We start from the raw sequence: 18,113 nt of genomic DNA on the forward strand, positions 1-18,113 counted from the left end.
AACCCCTCTGTACATCACCTTTGTAATAACAACACAAGAAGGATGTTGGAAATAAAAACTGAGTCACCAAAGAGGCCAAGGTAACATCTGGATGAAAGCATCAGTTTGGATTGGCTATCCTTCCATCTTTAGTGGAGAGAACATAGGCCTTTAGTTTTTTGTACCGAGGAATTGAACCCAGGGCTTCATGCATGCTAGGCAAGCACTCTACTAGGCCAAACTCCTGGCCCCATATTAGGGCTGTGTGTGTGTATGTGTGTGTGTGTATGTGTGTGTGTGCGTGCGCACGCACGCGCACCCTAGTACCAAGGGTCAAACTCAGGTCCTTCAATCTCTCACTTCGTTTTTTCCCTTCAAGGCTGACACCTCTACTTTTTACTGATTAATCGGAGGTAAGAGTCTCAGGTACTTAAACCTCAGGTATTTTTCTGTCTGGGCTAGCTTTAACCCACGATCCTCAGATCTCAACCTCTGCCTGAATAGCTAGGATTACAGACATGAGCCACCACAGCCCAGCTTCATACTTTTTTTTTTTGCCAGTCCTGGGCTTGAGCTCAGGGCTGAGCACTCTCCTTGGACTTTCTTAAGGCTAGAGCTCTACCACTTGAGCTTCAGCACCACTTCCAGATTTTTTTTATGTATGTGGTGCTGAGGAATTGAACCCGGGTCTTCGTGCATGCTAGGCAAGCACTCTACCACTAGGCCAAACTCCCGGCCCCAAGCTTCATACTAAGTTTTAAATCAGACGTTTCCTATCTAGTATAAGCTACTCTTGTCTTGAATGTTTCATATTTCTGACATTAGGCAAGGTGTTTTCCATATATGATCTCATTAAATTCCTCTCAGTAATCTTGAAAGGATAATTCTTGACTCTGTTTTTATAGGTATGGAAAGAGCAAGAGAGATGTCCAGTGACTTTCCTGTGGCCACCCCACTGGCTTACACGCAGCTGTGTGGATCTAGGATCACAGCCTCTAAGTTCTAGGCTCTGCCAGTGATCAGCAGGGGATTTTGGACAATCATTCTTTTTTTTTTTTTTTTTTTTTCTTTTTCTGATTACAAGTGTGGTAAAGTTTCAGTGAGGCTAAGGTATGTTGAGCCTTACGGGTAAAACAATCTAGTGTCAGGTGCTGGTGGCTTGCTAGGCATCGATAGCTAACACCTGTAATCCTAGCCACTCAGGAGGCTGAGGTGTAAGGATTACGATTCAAAGCCAGCCTGGGCAGGAAAAGTCCACGAGACCATTCTTCACTTAATACCAAAAGTCAGAGGTGGAACTGTGACTCCAGAAGTAGATCACTAGCCTTGAGCAAAAAAAAAAAAAAAAAAGCTCACAATCAGCATCCAGGTCCTGAGTCCAAGCCCCTGGACTGGCACACACACACTCAGACACATAGACTCTAGAGCAATGTTTATAGGTTATTCTGGAATCCATCCTCCGTTTGCACTGACCTCTGAGCTACTAGTTAAATGGTTTTATCTTTATTGGAGAGACATGTGTTACAGACAGACCTAAAAAGTGCCCGTAGTGTTGAGACAGTGGGGAGTGACAGAAAAAGGAAGCTGGCCAAACTTCAGGTCCGTGCTCCTTTAGGAGAGTGAAGTGTCTAAAAGGATTAGCACCGGTGTGGCAGAATTGAGCCACCTTCCTCGTGATTGTCCTGGGGAGGTTTACTTCATAGCAGAGAAGGAAGGGCCAGGCAGGGGGACCTTCAGAGCAGGATGAGGTCTTCAGGCTGAAGACCTAGCATCTAACCCTAGTTCAACAAGCTTCAGTGTCCATAACACAGGTCAAGGACAGCATATGACCCACCCTCCAATGGCTGTTCTCTCCAGTGGACAATTGAGCTCCAGGCTCAAATAAAGTGTCAGGTGACACTGTCTGCTTTTGTGTGCTCAACTTTCTGTTGTAAAAACACTCAGATCTGGAAGATTCCAGTAGCTTTCCTCTAAGGCACAGGAGGAATGACTGTAGAGTTGGCTTTTGTTCACTTTTGTGCAGGCAGGGATGGTGTTTGTGATGTTTCAGCATACTGGTCTGGCCCAGAGGTGATCTGTCGTGCTACGCCAAGATGCAACAGGCACACGTGGTAAATGATGATCCAGGCTTTTTTCTCTTCACTGTGCCTCCAAGGTTTCAGCACTGCCTTACTTTGGCTAAGAATTGGCCTGGGCTTGTCAAGATTGATGGAATGGCTTATTCTCAAGTGCTTTCATTCCTTCTTCAGAAGGGAAGGCAAGTAAGTCAACAAAACCTTCTCAGCTGTGCAGACTTCTGCCTCCCTCCACCCACACTTCCATTCTTTAAAGTCACAGAATACCCTCCACCTCCCCCTTCCCGAATTTCCACAGCACCTCAAATCATGCAAACAATAAAAATTGGATTTTCGGATGCCCCAGAGAATACAGATACTTCCAGTCTTCTGGTGTCTGTGAAAAAAGCTTTCCCACCTTAGATGGACAAGCTAATTCTTCTTTTGGAATGGAATTCTTCTGTTCTCTAAGTCTTCTTCATTTCCCATTCCTTAAGTACCAAGAAAGAGAAGACAAATCAATTTGTTGAGCGTGATAGTTTGACTAGGCTGAGAAAGTTTTCACTGCAGCTATTTATAGGAAGACTTTGGCTTAGGACTTGGGGCTTGAACTCAGACCCTTAACTTTGTCAAGCTTTTTTGGCTTATTGGAGATAAGAGTCTCCAAGACTTTATTGCCCAAACTGGTTTCAAACTGTGATACTCAGATCTCAGCATCTTTAGTAGCTAGGATTACAGGGATAAGTCACCAGTACCCAGCAAGTTAAGAGAGCTTTGGATCTCACTCCTACTGAGTTATCCTGTGGTCATAAGTAAGTCATTTCTTCATGCTGTTATTGCTTGTACATTCTCAACATGGTAACCAAGATAGCCTTGAAAATGTAATTCAAGCTGGGCACCAGGTACTACTCACACCTGCAATCCCAGCTACTGGGGAGGTTTAAATTGAAATCTGGGAGTCATAATTTGAAGCTAGCCTTGGCAGCGAAGTTTATAAGACTCATCTCCACTTAACCATCAAAATGCTGAGGGTGGAGCTGTGGCTCAAGTGGTCAGCTTTGAGCAGAGAGCTGAACAAGGCCCAAAGGCTCTAAGTTTCAAGTCCCAGGGCTGGCACCAAAAAAGTAAGAAGCTTGTCAGTTCCTGGTCTGGATGCCTGAGCTTAGCTGGTTCCTTCTCTGATCTCATCTCCTAATGCTTACCATTTGGTCTCATCCCTTCAGTCACAAAATCGGACTGATAATCCTCAGACATGGCAAGCGTTGTCCCCTCTTTAAGGACTTAGCTTATACTCTTCTCCCTTTCTGAGTAACCCTTCTCACACAGCTCTCTTCTTCCCACTCTACTCAGGTTTCTAGGTTTGGAGTACTACTTTTCAAAAGGGCCTTTGCTGTCACTGTGATTAAATAATCACTGAATTCAGAATGAGATTCAGGAATGATGGCCTCTGAGGAAAGTTGTTTTACTGACAGAAGTATTGAGAATTCCCTGCCTTTCTCAATAGCTGAGTTTTTGTTTTTAATGGAAAATGATTTTTTTTGTTTTTTTGTTGTTAAAAAAACATTTAAAAGGGAGTTACCACATCTGTGCCCTATTTTGTTTGTTTGTTTATTGGTACTGGGGCTTGAACTTGGGAAATCTGCCATTAGTTAGCTGATACTCTGTCACTTGAGCCAAATCTCCACTTCTAGTTTTTTGCTATTTAGTTGGTGATGAGTCTCTTGGATTTGTCTGCCTCATTTGCTCTCAACCTCAATTCTCTGATCTTAGCCTGAACGGCTAGGATTATAGGCACAAGCCACCATCACCTAGCTCCAGCTAGAGTTTTGACTGCCTGAACTGTTGGCATACCTTGGCTTTCTGCAGCACCCTTCCTTGGTTAGTGGTCACAATGGATGGGCTCCTCTTCCTCAGCTCAGAAACACAGTTGACAGGGGGAGATGGCTCAGGGACACCGTTCTGGGGTTTATTTGCAGTTTCCTGTCCATGGTAAAAAAAAAAAATTAAGTGAGATTTGGTGATAGTTATTTGCACCTGGCCTGCTCTTAAAAGAGTAAGGTACAGGAAGTGGCACTGGGGCTCAAATGGGAGAGCCTTGAGCATGCCTTGAGCATGAAGAGCCTCAGGGACAGTACCCAGGCCCTGAGTTCAAGCTTCAAAGCAGACAAAAAAAAAAGGAAAGGAAAAAAGCGGGAGGCGAGAGTTTGGTCTAGTGGTAAAGTGCTTGTCTAGCATGCACAAAGACTGGGGTTTGATTCCTCAGTACCACATAGATAGAAAAAAGCTGGAAGTGGTGCTGTGGCTCAATCAAGTGGTAGAGTTTTAGCCTTGAGAAAGTCCAAGGACAGGGCTCAGGCCCTGGGTTCAAGGCCCAGGACTGACAAAAAAAAAAAAAAAAAAAAAGAAGGCACTTTATGGGGCTGGGACATACCTCAGCTGGTTTGTCTAGCAAGCACAAGGCCCTGAATTCAAATCCAAGTACAACCAAAACCAAACAACCGACAAACAAAAAGTAACAAGGCACTTTAAAGCAGAAATAGTAAGCAAACATCTGAGAGCACGGAGAAGAAGATAATATTTTTGAACCCTCACCAGATACCAGGCAACTTTCCAACAAGTCCATTAAAGTGGGTACTGAGAGAGGAGAGATCAGAAAACAAACAGAACAAAAATAAAAACAAAAACTCATGGGAAACAATAGCCAGGAATTCTGAGGCAGTACTGTAGTAATTAACTCCATAAAAATCACACAGGAAGCTGGGTGCTGGTAGCTACAGACATAGTTCTAGCTACTCAGGAGGCTGAAATCTGAGGTTTATGGTTCAAAGCCAGCCAGGGCAGGCAAGTTATGACTCTTATCTCCAATAAACTACTCAGAAAAAGTGGAAGTGATGCTGTGGGTCAAGTGTGCTAGTATTGAGCACAAAGAGGCTCAGAGACAGTGCCCAGGTTCTGAGTTCAAGCCCCAGGACCAGCACACACACAGACACACACACACACACACACACACAGCACACAGAATCCCAGCACGAACGGCTCATACCTGTAATCCTAATCCTAGCTACTCAAGATGCTAAAATCTGAAGTCAAGATTGGAAGCCAGTCCCCACACTGGGAAGTGGTATGAGTCTCTCTTCTCACCTCCAGTTAACCAACAAAGGTCAGAAGTGGGATTGTAACTCAAGTGGTAGAGCATACGCTTTGTGCACAAAAGTTCATGGACAGTGCCTAGGCCCTGAGTTCAAACCCTAGGACCAGCACACTTCTGGCTTTTTGCTCGTTAACTGGAGATAAAAATTTCATGGACCTAGCCAGGCAAGGTGGCTCATTCCTGTAATCCTAGCTACTCAGGAACCTGAGATCTGAGGATCGTGGTTCAAATCCAGCCGGAGCACTGAAGTCTGTGATGTTCTTATCTCCAATTAACAACCAGAAAACTGTAAGTGGTGCTGTGGCTCAAGGGGTAGGGCAGTAGCCTTGAGCTGAAGATTCTTGCTCAGGGACAGCGACCAGGCCCAGAGTTCAAGCTCCATGACCGACAAAAAGAAAAAAAGAATCTCATGGCCTTGTTTGCCCAGACTTGCTTCAAACCATGACTCTTAGATCTCAGCCTCGCAAGTAGCTAGGATTACAGGCATGAGCCATTAACACCTGGCTCCTAACCTACTTTTTAATTTTTTTTGCCACGAATACCTGTGATGCTAGAAAACTCTATTCTGTTCTCAGATGAGCCCGCATACCTATCTGGGTGGTATACCATCTTTGCTTTGCTTTACTAATAAACCGTCTTAGTCTCTACCTCAGTGTCCTCAAATTCATTTTCTGAGATATAAGTTACGGTCTGGGACAAAACTCTGAATGGAGGTTTTCCAATTCTAAAGGAAATCTTAATAAACCCTTACCAGCCAGTAGTGACAGTAGATCGGGGCCCAGTGCCACAATCTCATAGCCCCATGCAGGGCCTCATGCATGCTAATGAGTACATCCTGTGCTACTGAGGTACGCAGTTATATTCTTAACCTCTGTCTGCCTCTCTCTGGCATCCTTTCCCATTTCCCCCACTACCATTACTCCTTACACCTTCTACATAATTGCTTAAGATATTACAGGAAACAATTCCTTAAGTGTGAAATCTCAACAGCTAAGCCTGAAAGGAATTTAGAGCAGACCCCTCATGATCTCCAAAGAGTGTCACAGGATCAAAAGTGGTGGGACAGGACCGGGGACATAGGGCAAACTCGTGGGTAGAAGCAACTGGGAGGAATCCAGTTCTAGCTGCTCCTCCAGCCCTCTGTGACTGATTCAAATGTGAATCAGCTCTAAAAGGAGAAACTCCCTGTGGAAAGGAAGTGTGGGGGTGTGAGATACTCTGCCCTCAGAGTCTCTGGCTGGGATTTGCCCAGGCCATGCCACCTGGAACAACAGCAATATAAGTACAGCTTCCAATGACATCTCTTATTTATCAGACAAGCTTGTTCATCTGTTTGAGATTTAATCCAAAAGTAGGAAAGACATTTGCTGATTCAACAGACATTTATTACACTCCTGCTATTAAGATTTCAGCAAGGGTTAGGGATAGAATGATAAAACATTTATAGTCTAACTCTGTCTCTGTCTCTCTGTTTCTCTCTTGGTGCTAGGGATCACACATAAAGCACCACATATATCAGCACAAAATGGGCTGTACCATTGAGCTACATTCCTGGTCTCCAATCCTTTTCTTCTTTACCATTCCTTCATTCCTTCCTTCTTTCTTTTTTTTCTCTTTCTTTTGCTGCCTGGGCTGGTTCTGAGTTGACCCTCAGCCTCCTGAGCAGCTAGATCACAGGCAAGAGCCACTAGTGCTCAGCTATGGTCCCATTCTCTCTAATTCCCATTGTGGGGCTTGGGTTTGGCCTGGGAACTGTCCCTGAATTCTTCAGCTCAAGGCTAGCATTCTACCACTTGAGCCGCAGAATCATTTCCAGTTTTCTGGTCGTTAACTAGAGATAACAGTCTCACAGACTTTTGTGCCCATGCTGGCTTTGACCTGTGATCCTCAGATCTCAGCTTCCTGAGTAGCTAAGATTATAGCCATAAGCTGTCGGCATCCAGCTGGTCACTAATTCTTAATGGTCCCTACCTAGGAGAGATTTTGGTCTCGCAGGAACATCTGCAAGTTTCTAAAGAAATTTAAACATATTTTTTGAGATAGTACCATAGTCCAGGATGACCTAGAACTCACTTCATAGCATAGGCTAGCCTTAAACTTGTATTCCTTTTGCCTCAGCTTTCTGAATAGTGGGATTACATGTGTATGACTCTGTCCTGCTGTGGAGATGTTTTGTTGGGTATAACTGAAGGTGGGGTGCTATTATTAGGGATGCTGCTAAGCATTCCAGAATATATATATATATATATATATATATATATCATATAAAAAAAGAATGATTGGTCCCAAATACTGAGATTGAAAATCCTGACAAAGGAAAATGGATGGAACTGGAAGCCATTATATTAATCAAGATAAGCTCAGAAAGACAAGTATCTCATGCTTTCTCTCATCTGAAGAAATAGATTGAAAACAACAACAAAAAGACACAAATACAAAAGGGGGATCGGAGGGGATAACCAGTGTGTAGGGGAGGTGGGGGAAAGGGAGGAGAAGGTGATAGAAGGGGAAATATCATCCAAGTATATTATATGTATATATGCAAATAGCATAATGAAGCCTATTAAAAAGTTATAAAATAAAGGTGGGAAGAGAAGAGGAGATAAAAAAGAAATAGAGGGGATGAACTTGATCAAATTTTATATGCATATACAGAAAATATATATAAAGTCCTTTGTATAATGATTATATGCTGATGAAAGATCCTTTGAGAGACTTGAATGTCCTGTTGGAAGTGGGACATCAGCCTTGTATGGTTGCCAGGAGCAACTGAGGGAGCATGGATGCTCAGTCCAGAGGGCAGGGTTGGTATACTGTAGACTCCAGGCAGGGCCATGAACCTAGCTGGGAATCAGCAGGCACACTTCCCGAGCTTGGAATTCTGTCTTGCACTTGGCTGAGTGACCCTGAGCAAGTCATTCAAGACCCCTGAACCTCAGTTTCTCTGTCTGTCAAATGGAGTTAGTACATGCTCATAGGACTATGAGTCTATGCAGGTTAAAATACTGTTGTGACCCAACAGCACATTTTCTCTCTCTCTCTTTTTTTTTTTTTGCCAGACCTGGGCTTGAGCTCAGGTCCTGAGCACTGTCTTTGGGCTTTCTCAAGGCTAGAGCTCTACCACTTGAGCATCAGTACCATTTTAGGCTTTTTTCTATGTATGTGGTACTGAGGAATTGAACCTGGGTCTTCGTGTGTGCTAGGCAAGCACTCTACCACTAGGCCAAACTCCTGGCCCAACAGCACATTTTCTATTCAACATAAGAGTAGCTGTTATCGTCAGTAATTTTGAGGCCATTTCTAAGATCTTAGATTATTTTTTGGGGGAAAGGGAGAATGTCTGTACTAGAGTTTGAACTCAAGGTCTGGAGGCTGTTGGCTTTTTCACTCAAGACTGGCATTCTGCCACTTGTGCCACACCTCCATTTTTGGCATTTTAATGGTTAGGTGGAGATAAGAGTCTCAGAGATTTTCCTGCCTAGGCTGGTCTGAACCTTGATCCGTGATCTCCACCTCCTAAGTAGCTAGGATTACAGGCATGAGCCAATAGTGCCTGGCTCAAGATATTAGATTTCTAAGACCACAACAGAGCTGATCTAGACAGAGCAGGCTAGAGAGCCCATCCAGGCTATGCTGCAGGTGAGTCATGCCTTTACCTCTCTGGGCCTCAGTTTTCTGACACGAGCACAACTGTCTTTGCAGGAGAACATCTGCCCACATACAAGGCACTCACCATACTCCTGCTCTTGCTGCTCAGGGACAACCCCAGAGCCGGGCCTCCTGCCAGGGACTGCTGCAAGCGCTCCTTTACAGCTACTAGCTTCAGCTCCAGGTCAATCCGATGCTCCTCCTTGGCCCGACACTGAGCTTCCAGGCTGGCTACGGCCTCCTCCAGGGCCTTCAACTTTCCTCCTGAGTGCGCAGACAGAAGGGAGAAATAACTGAGCCTACCCTGAAACTCAGGATGTTGTTCAAGGGCCTTGGACCCTGAGTGTCCCTCCTGGAGGGCCTTTCTAGACTTGGTTAGAAGATGAACTTGGCCTAAAAAGCCAGGCCAACAGTGATGTCTTTGGCTGCTTAGTTCCCATCTCCCAGAAACAGGGTACCACTTTTTCTACTGGAAAATCATTATTCCCCATGGTTTGAATGAGAAAGACCTCGTTCCTAGTTTGAGGGTTTGGCACATTATGTAGGCCTAGATCATAATTACCTCTTATGATCATGGTGAATGGTTTAGGGATCAAGTTGGTGTGGTCACTGAGTAGGGAACAGGCTGAGATGAGGGCTGGAGCTGTGTAGCTACTATGCCACCACAAGGAGAAGGGAATGAAATCAAAGTACAGGAAGGCAGAAACATGAGGGAATTAGCTTCCCAGTGACAGTTTATGTCCTTAAATCTCACAGTACTTGCTTTTTCTTTCTTTTTCTCTTTTTTTTTCCCTGTCGGTTGTGGGGCTTGAACTCTGGGCCTAGTCGCTGTCCCTGAACTCTTTAGCTCAAGGACAGTGCTATACCACTATGGGGCATAGTATCACTTCCAGTTTTCTGGCGGTTAATTGGAGATAAACTTTCTTATGGACTTTTTAGTGCTCTGGCTGGCTTTGAACCACGATCCTTAGATCTCTTAGATCTCCTGAGTAGCTAGGATTACAGGTGTGAGCCCCTGGTGCACGGCTAGTGCCTGCCTTTTCAATTTTCCAGATATCTTTTTTCTCCCAGTATGTCAGTTTGACTTTGGTTTCTGTTGTGTGCAGGCCAGAGTCAATATAAAGCTTCCTACAGCTGAGAGTTTTCAGAATTTTGCTACTTATTTACTTTAGTCCAACAAATCCATATTAGTACATTTTTGGTGGTATTTCTAAGCGGTGTTCTTTTTTTTAGGAAGTGTGTGTATGTGTATACGTGTGTACCAGTGCTCATACTACTGCTACTTGAACTCAGAGCCTTATTCTCTTGCTTAGCTCTTTTGCTCATGGCTGGATCCCTATCACCTGAAACATGCTTCCACTTCTGACTTGTTGCTAGCTAATGGGATAAATACCTCTCAGATTCATCTGCCTAGGCTAGCTTTGATCTCAACCTCCTGAGTAGCAAGAGTTGTAGTCAAGAGTCAGGGCACCTGATGGGTTTCTCCCAGGTTTTCAACTAGTTCTCTTCTCAGTTCCGCACTGAAAAGTTACCCAGTGATGTTGAATTCACTCATTCTTCCTTTAGTAGACACTGAGTTCTTTTTACTATGTGCCAGGCACTCTCCTAGACAGTGAGATGTCAGACAGTGCAACTGGAAAAGATTTTTGCTCTTACAGAATCTATGCATGTGATAAACAATAACATAATAAATCTGTCTACTGTGTTACAAAGTGATAGCACTATAGTTAAAAAAAAAAAACAGGACACAGAGGAGAGCTGATCATGTTCTGGCTTTTGCAAAAGTTGGCTAAAAGGCCTTTATGTACCTCCCTCCCATTTATTCTGCCCCTTGGCCACTTAGAATGGGTCTAACCCATACTACAAGCTCTTGGTTTGAGCCTGAGAGCAATTCATGACCTCCTGAAATACTTTGTGTTTCCTTTCTTAGGAAAAAGGACCCAGAGATTCATGGGCTACACAAATGTGGACATGTTTTATGAGGTCCTCTGTTTCCCCAGCATGTGGGAAAACCTCAGGCTGGTAACGATAAAAGCTGTGGCTAGACAGAATGACAGGTAACAGTTGAAAAGGAGGGGTGTGGAGGAGCACAGAGCCCGTTAGGTCTTCAGAAGTCCCTGTATTTCAGAGTAGGACTCTGGGAACAGCTACCATGTATCACTGCCAGCCTGGGACCAGTGTCTTACACAAACCTGGGTTCAAAGTGATGTTAAGGCACACTTGGTAGGGGTTTTCTTTTTCTTTCTCTTTTTGTTGGTGCTAGTCCTGAGGCTTGAACTTGGGGTCTGGGTGCTATCCCTGAGCTTCTTTTGCTCTTAGCATGTTCAGCCACAGCTGTACTTCCTGGTTTTTGGTGCTTAACTAGAGGTAAGATTCTCTACCACTTGAGCCACTGCTTCACTTTTGGCTTTTTTGTGTGTGTGTGTGGGGGTAGTCTATTAGAGACAGTCTCCCAAGCTTTCCTTCCTCGGCTAGCTTTGAATAGCGATCTTCAGCTCTCAGCCTCCTGTGTTGCTGAGATTACAGGCATGAGTCGCCAGCACCTAGCTTCTTTCTTTCTGGCTGTATGGGGGTTTGGATTCACATTTGCTAGGTAGGTGCTCTACCACTTGAGTCACCCTCTGCATTGTTTTTCACTCTGCTTAAACCCAGGCTGTCTCTTACTATCTTGAGATCACCCATGACCATGAGGCTTTTAACCCTCTAGCCCAAAGCAGTCATCAACTTGACCTCGCATGCTTTGGGGGGAGAGGAGGAAGGGAAGAGTATCCTCTCAGTTGGGTGGAAAGCCAGTAGCCTGTGCAGATATCCCCATACTGTGCCAGGTCCTGGCACTCATGCAGTACCTGGGCTGTTCCGAATGGCTTCCCTCAGCTCCCTCTTCTCCTGCCGCAGTGCCAGCAGCTCTGTCCGAATCATCTCTTTCTCTTTCTCCAATTTCTCCTTTTCTACTAGGTACCGCCGGGCGTCCTCCTCAGCTCTGTTTTTGCCATACTTAGATTGATTGGCACCTGCGAGATGTGGGGAAGGGAGGCAAGGCCCTCAGTTATGGTCTCTGGTGAGATACACGCTGTGTCAGCTTTTCCTCAGTCTCAATGGCTCCACCTATAACATGGGAAGAGTCAACCAATTCCTTTTTGTGTGTATATGCCAGTCCTGGGTCTTGAACTCAAGCCCGGGGCGTTGTCCCTGAGATTTTATGGTCATCACTTGAGCCATAGCTCCATTTCTGGCTTTTTGGTTGTTTCTGGAGATCAGAATCTCAGACTTTCCCACTCAGGCTGGCTTTGGACCACAAATCCTGAGATCTGAGTAGTCACTGATCCTAGGTGCCCAGTCAACTAATTCCTCTTGATATATTTAGATGGAATGCCTTGAGGAAAAGGGCGCTAGCAGATACCAGGGACCAAGGACAAAGGCTTTGGGAGCAGGTAAACAGGGCTTGTTTTCTCTCATTGTAACTCTGTGTGTGTGTATATGTGCGTGCGCTAGTTCTGGTGCTTAAACTCAGTGCCTGGGCACGGTCCCTTAGATTCTTCACTCAAGATTAGTATAGTACCACTTGAGCTACCGCTCTACTTCTGGCTTTTTGTTGGCAAACTGGACATAAAAGTCTTAGGGACTACCTGAACTGCTTTTGAATCGTGATCCTCAGATTTCAGCCTCCTGAGTATCTGGGATTATAGGCGTGAGCCATGGTGCCCAGCTGCTGGTCCTAACTTTTGTGTTTTTCCTCCAGTCTCCACTTTCCTTCAGTGGAAAGGATTCTGACATTCACCTCACAGTATACAGTGAAGTTGAAGTGAGATAATTAAGAGAAGGTACTTAATATAGTACCTAGAAAATGTTGAGTGCTTATTAAGTTTTAGAAAATGATGACCGAACTAATGCATGTTGGAACAATCTTTGTGATGGATAACATGCTTTGTTCTAAAAGGGCATTTCTTTCCTAATATTCCTTTTTATAAAAGATGTACTGAAAGGAGAAGTTTTAATACTTTTTACAGACTTCATGACATTTCATGCCTGGAGAGAGAAGTGTATAGTTATTGACAATGATGATACACATTTCTTGTGGGGGGGGAAGCGGTCATGGGGCTTAAATTTGGCCTGGGTGCTGTCCCTGAGCTCTTCAGCTCAAGGCTACAGCCCTAGCCCTGGGCCTGGGCACTGTCCCTGACCTCTTCAGCTCAAAGCTACTACCTTACCCTTGCCTTACCCTAGTGCCAAGCCCCACTTCCTGTTTTCTAGAGGTTAATTGGAGATAAGAGTCTCAGGCTTTTTGTGCCTAGTCTGGTTTTGAACCTCGATCCTCAGATCTCAGCCTCCTGAGTAGCTAGGATTACAGACATGAGCCATTGTGCTCGGCTTACACTGGATTCTTGACTGCAGTCTCTCCCCTCATTTACCCCTTTCCTCTTAGCCAAAGCCCATTCCTTTTGAATACCCAATTCTTCCTGGTGTTTATTTTTCTGAACTTTGATTTTGAGTTCTCCCTTCAATCTACTGTATTTCAGCTAATACGTTTGTATATATTTGCATAGCACCTAACTTATTTCCATTTATATTTACAAGTGAAGTCTAGCTTCCACATATATGGGAGAACATGAATCCCTTTACTCTCTGGGCCAGACTTACTTCATTTAACACAATGTTTTTCCCCAAGTCTTTGCATTCATGTGCAATTGGTACAATATTATTCTTTCTAAAGAAGAGTGAGAGAAGGGGTGAGAATGTTGAATGACATTACAAGATATACTGTATTCAGAGTGCTTTGTTAAATGGCAACTCCTTTGTACAACTACATAAAAAATAATAAAAAGAGGAAATGGGCTTCACAGACACCAATCTGCGGGCTTCCCACCTTCCAGAACAAGGAGAAATAAATGTCTGTTTACCCAGGCATGGGATTTGAAGAAAAGGTCTGTATTTTTTGGTTTTTGATAGAGTTCTCCATTTTTTCTTTATTAGCTTATATTAGTTATGCAGAGGGAAATTTCATTATTACATTTCCACACATTTACAATATGTCACAAGCAATCTCAGCCCTTCTATCACTCTCATTTCCTCCTCATCCTCCCTTCCCAAAACAATCTCAGCAGGTTTCATTGCTGTTTTCACAGTAGTTTTCCATTTAAAATGGGTTGTCACAGGGCCCACTCTTTCCGATGCCTAAGAGGGAACTCCCCACCCCCAAAGGGGAGGGATTTTTTCCAAAGTTATATGGCAACGTAGTGGTTGAGTGAGGAATGGGAGACAGATCTGACCCCAGAAGGACAAACTACATTCATAAAATAGAGCTAGAGCATTGGAAAATGGTCTTTGCAAAGTAAGACTTCAAAAACCAAAGCGCCACCAGTGCCCAGCTGAGTTTGGTTTTGAGACTCATTCATGACTGCTTCCCACCCCTCTCCCTGCTCATCAGGACAGCTCTCAGGAAACTCACTGGAAGCATGACGTTTGACTTTGACCTGAGGGTCCACTCGGTGGGATTTCTCACTGCAGGAGGATGCATGGCGCTTCACCTGGGCTCCAGTGGGCCTTGGGATTTCCTCATCCTGTGAGGGAGATGAGGGGAGGTTCAGGAGGGCTAGCCTCTTCTTCAGCCCTGTCCTTGCTGGAACAAGCATGGCAGGGCCTCTGAGACCTTGCAGGTACACGCCAAACTGCAGTTTCGTAGACTCTTTCACTAGCATTGTGCCCTCTGAATCTCCTGTCTTTCTGTGGCAGGCAAGAAGGGGGCAACCCCAAGCTTGGATGCCTGCTGAGAGGACAACAAAGAAGTCTCAAAAGACAGAGGGTCACCATATTAGATTTTTTTGTTGTTGTTCTCACATCATTTGGATGTATTCGTCTAATTTTCTGAATTGCTAATAAGATCTTTCCTTAAAAAATAATGGCGAAAAATCCCCTCAAAATTGTGGATGAGATCAGCCTATGGTAGTAGTAACATAGCTTATTAAACTGACTGCCTATTTGTGCATTACCAGTATTACATGGCCAGGTATGGTGTCTATGATCCCGCTACTTGTGAGGTGGAAGTTTCAACTGGCTCAAGAAATGTTAGTGTTGATCATTTATCATGTCAAAATCAAAGTAAATGGGTGAAGCCTATTGGGATCATTGCATACATGTGTGGAAAATGTTGCCAGGAAACTACTTCTTGCCAAACTAATTGAAAAAAATTGTCCTGAAAAAGAAAAAAAAAGAAACCCCTAAATACAAAAGAACTGGAGTGTGGCTCAAATGGCAGAGTACAACATGAGGCTTTGAGCCCAATCACTAAATATTTCCAAATAAATAAATATTCAAAATCTTATGTAATAGTAATATTGATAATAACAATACTTTTTTGTTTTAAAGTAAGGGCTTGATACTGGTTAGACCACACCCCTATCCCTGATTTTTGCTGAGATCAAATCTCAGGCTTTTCTACTCCAGTTCTCAGCCACCTAAGTAACTAGGATGACAGGTTGAGTACTATTGATTCTTCTGTATGAAACTTTACAATGTCCAGGTACTATGCTGATTTCTTTCTTTTTTGGGGGGTGGAGGAAGGTTGGTCCTGGGGCTTGAACTCTGGGCCTGAGCACTGTCCCTGAGCCTTTCTTGCTCAAGGTTAGTACACTACCACTTCAAACCACAGGTCTACTTCTGGTTTATAGGTTGTTAATTGAAGAAAAAGCTCATGGTCTTTCCTGCCCAGGCTGGCTTTGAACTGTGATCCTCAGACCTCAGCCTCCTGTGTAGCTGGGATTCATAAGCCACAGGCGCCCAGCCTGTGCTAATCTTTTTTTTTTTTTTTGCCAGTCCTGGACTTGAGCTCAGGGCATGAGCACTGCCCTTGGACTTTCTCAAGGCTAGAGCTCTACCACTTGAGCCTCAGCACCACTTCCGGCTTTTTTCTATGTATGTGATACTGAGGAATCAAACCCGGGTCTTCGTGCATGCTAGGCAAGCACTCTACCACTAGGCCAAACTCCCGGCCCCTGTGCTAATCTTTTTATAACAGTATTTCTCAGAGTGCCATCCAGCTCTGGCCCTGGCCTGCAGACTTGTTGGTGTCTTTGGTAGCTTGAGCCTCTCTCTGCTTAGATATGAGGCCTCTCTACCCACATGTCTGGTTAGAATGTCCCCTCTCCCCAGCAGAATGGACAGGCTGTGATGAGCACACAGGGACATGTGACAGGGGCACAGGCTGTTCTGTAAATTCATGAGCTGCCTTGGTTTAGAGAACAAAAGAAGGAAATAGACCTGGAGCTTCAGTTTAGACTGGAAATGCCACCAGGCAAGGGCTGGGGACAGTCACCTGGTCAGCACTCTCCCTAAACATCAAGGATCTGCAGTCTCGGCGCAGAAGGGTGCAGAGGACAGTCCAGCCCCTGGCTGCTGATCCCATAATGCCATGTGGTCCAGATTACGGCCTTTGCCATGTTCCCAGGCAACCCCAAGGGACCATACCTGCACCTTTTCGTAGGGAACGTCGTCGTAGACACGGGGCTCTGGCCACTGATCCTGGCAGGATCTAGCATATCTGGGGAAACAGGAGGGTGGGGAATGTTGGTGGCAGTGTGCCTTCCTGGCACCCCTCCTGGGATTCTGACAGTGCCTCTCCATGGAGTTGGAAGATTGTGTGTGCTTCTACAACTTGAGCCATACCTCTTCTCCTGGCCTTTTTGCTGGTTAATTGGAGATAAAGAGTCTCGAGTCTCATGGACTCTCCTGCCCGGGCTGGCTTTGAACCATGATCCTCAGATCTCAGCTTCCTGAGTTGCTAGGATTACAGGCGTGAGCCACCAGCACCTGGCTCAGTCTCGTTATTTTTTTTTTCTTTCTGAAACAGGATCTTGCCAGGTAGGTAGCCCGGAGTGACTCTAAAATATTCCCTCAGCCTTTTGAGAGCTAAGGTGAAAGGTGAGTGACACCATGCTTCCTTCTAATGCTGAATGTGGGGAATCAGCCACACACCCACCTGGACGTGCAGGGCTGTGGTCCTGTGGTATGAGGGTAGAACCCAGAACTTTTCCGGTCATCCCTGCAGAGTGTGTCCACTCTGGGCAGCTCCCTCCCCATTGCTGGCTGGAGGAACCACCCTAGCTTCCCGTGCCTCGGTCCTGCCCCTTCCGCCCAGCACCGTAGGCTGCGCTCTGGGCCCAGAGGGAGGTGACTGAAGGCCAGGCCGACCCTTACAGGAAGGAGTTGCGTCCTGCACTGACGATGCTGGTTAAGGTCTCCACGTCCACATAGTCATAGTGTAGCGCCTCTGGGGTTACTCTGGAGCCCATCTCTACCAGCAGCAGCCCAAGCCAGCGACCCATATCTTCAGAACAGCTTGCCTGGGGGAGAAGAGGCAGAGTGGACCTCATTTCTACGCTGTGAAGGCTGCCTTCAGCCAAACCCACAAATATTCAAAAGTACCTACTGTGTACCCCACACTTAGGGATCAAAGAGGCATAAGAAATCTGAGATTCTTTCTTGCTATTCTAATTTCGGTCAAAGGCCACCTCCTCTGAGAGGCCCTCCCTGACTACCTTCCTAAGATTGCACATTTTTGGGGTCCTCCCAACCACCTGTGTGTAAAAACAATATTTAGGTGTTCCCTGAAATAAGGTCAGGATGACCAAGACCTTGGGGTCAGGCCCCCTGGGCCCCGTGTTCCTTACCTCCAGGATAGCCACTTCCTGCCGATTGCGCAGGATCCTGAAGGCAAATGGGTGCCGAGGCCCAAAGCCCGGGGCCACCTCACAGCCACGCAGGGCGATGGCATTCACGTGGGTCTGCAGGTCAGCGCGGTCCTTGTGGAAGTACAGAGTGTTGCACTTGAGGCGGCACCAGCGTTCTTTCCAGCCCTGGGCCACCAGCACATTCAGATAGCCTGGGAGGGAGACAGGGTGTGACCTCTGACAGCCTGCCCAGAAGTGGGGAGACGCCCCAGGCGTAGGGTGCGGTGAGGTGTGCCAGGCAGTGTCCCGGGCTGAGCACCTATACCACTCCTATATCCTTGCGCCCCCTCGGGAAAGGCCTTAAGCACCCTCTTTTCCGATCTGGTTTCCTGGTTCTGAAGAGAGTGCTGATAATCCCTGAACACCCCAAGAACCACAGCATAGTAATGGACAGTGCAGGACCAAAGACACACGATAGAGACACCACCCGCCCAGGACACAGCTCGCCTCTGGCCCACCCCCAAGAAAACTTTTACTAATGACGGAAACCAATGGATGGTGCTGACACCTAGCGGCAGAGTGAGGAACCAGGGCTGAGCCGGCACGTTACTGTTGGTA

At 45.6% G+C, this 18,113-nt stretch overlaps 1 protein-coding gene across 1 annotated transcript in view; it reads right to left on the reverse strand.

Moving 5' to 3' along the window:
• Positions 1–1,420: 1,420 nt before the first annotated feature.
• Afap1l1 (actin filament associated protein 1 like 1) overlaps positions 1,421–18,113 on the reverse strand; it is a 56,095-nt gene continuing 39,402 nt past the window's right edge. The window contains exons 12-19 of the mRNA XM_090331247.1: positions 17,496–17,707; positions 17,023–17,168; positions 16,294–16,366; positions 14,279–14,390; positions 11,679–11,843; positions 8,918–9,096; positions 3,885–4,013; positions 1,421–2,524 (exon numbers count right to left, since the gene is read on the reverse strand). Coding sequence (XP_090187373.1) covers positions 2,501–2,524; positions 3,885–4,013; positions 8,918–9,096; positions 11,679–11,843; positions 14,279–14,390; positions 16,294–16,366; positions 17,023–17,168; positions 17,496–17,707 — 1,040 coding nt within the window. The 3' untranslated portion in view covers positions 1,421–2,500. The remainder of the gene's footprint in view (positions 2,525–3,884; positions 4,014–8,917; positions 9,097–11,678; positions 11,844–14,278; positions 14,391–16,293; positions 16,367–17,022; positions 17,169–17,495; positions 17,708–18,113) is intronic.

The sequence above is a fragment of the Megascapheus bottae genome, chromosome 4, assembly GCF_031878675.1.
Source record: "Megascapheus bottae isolate mThoBot1 chromosome 4, mThoBot2.hap1, whole genome shotgun sequence".
In the NCBI taxonomy this organism is placed as follows: domain Eukaryota; kingdom Metazoa; phylum Chordata; class Mammalia; order Rodentia; family Geomyidae; genus Megascapheus; species Megascapheus bottae.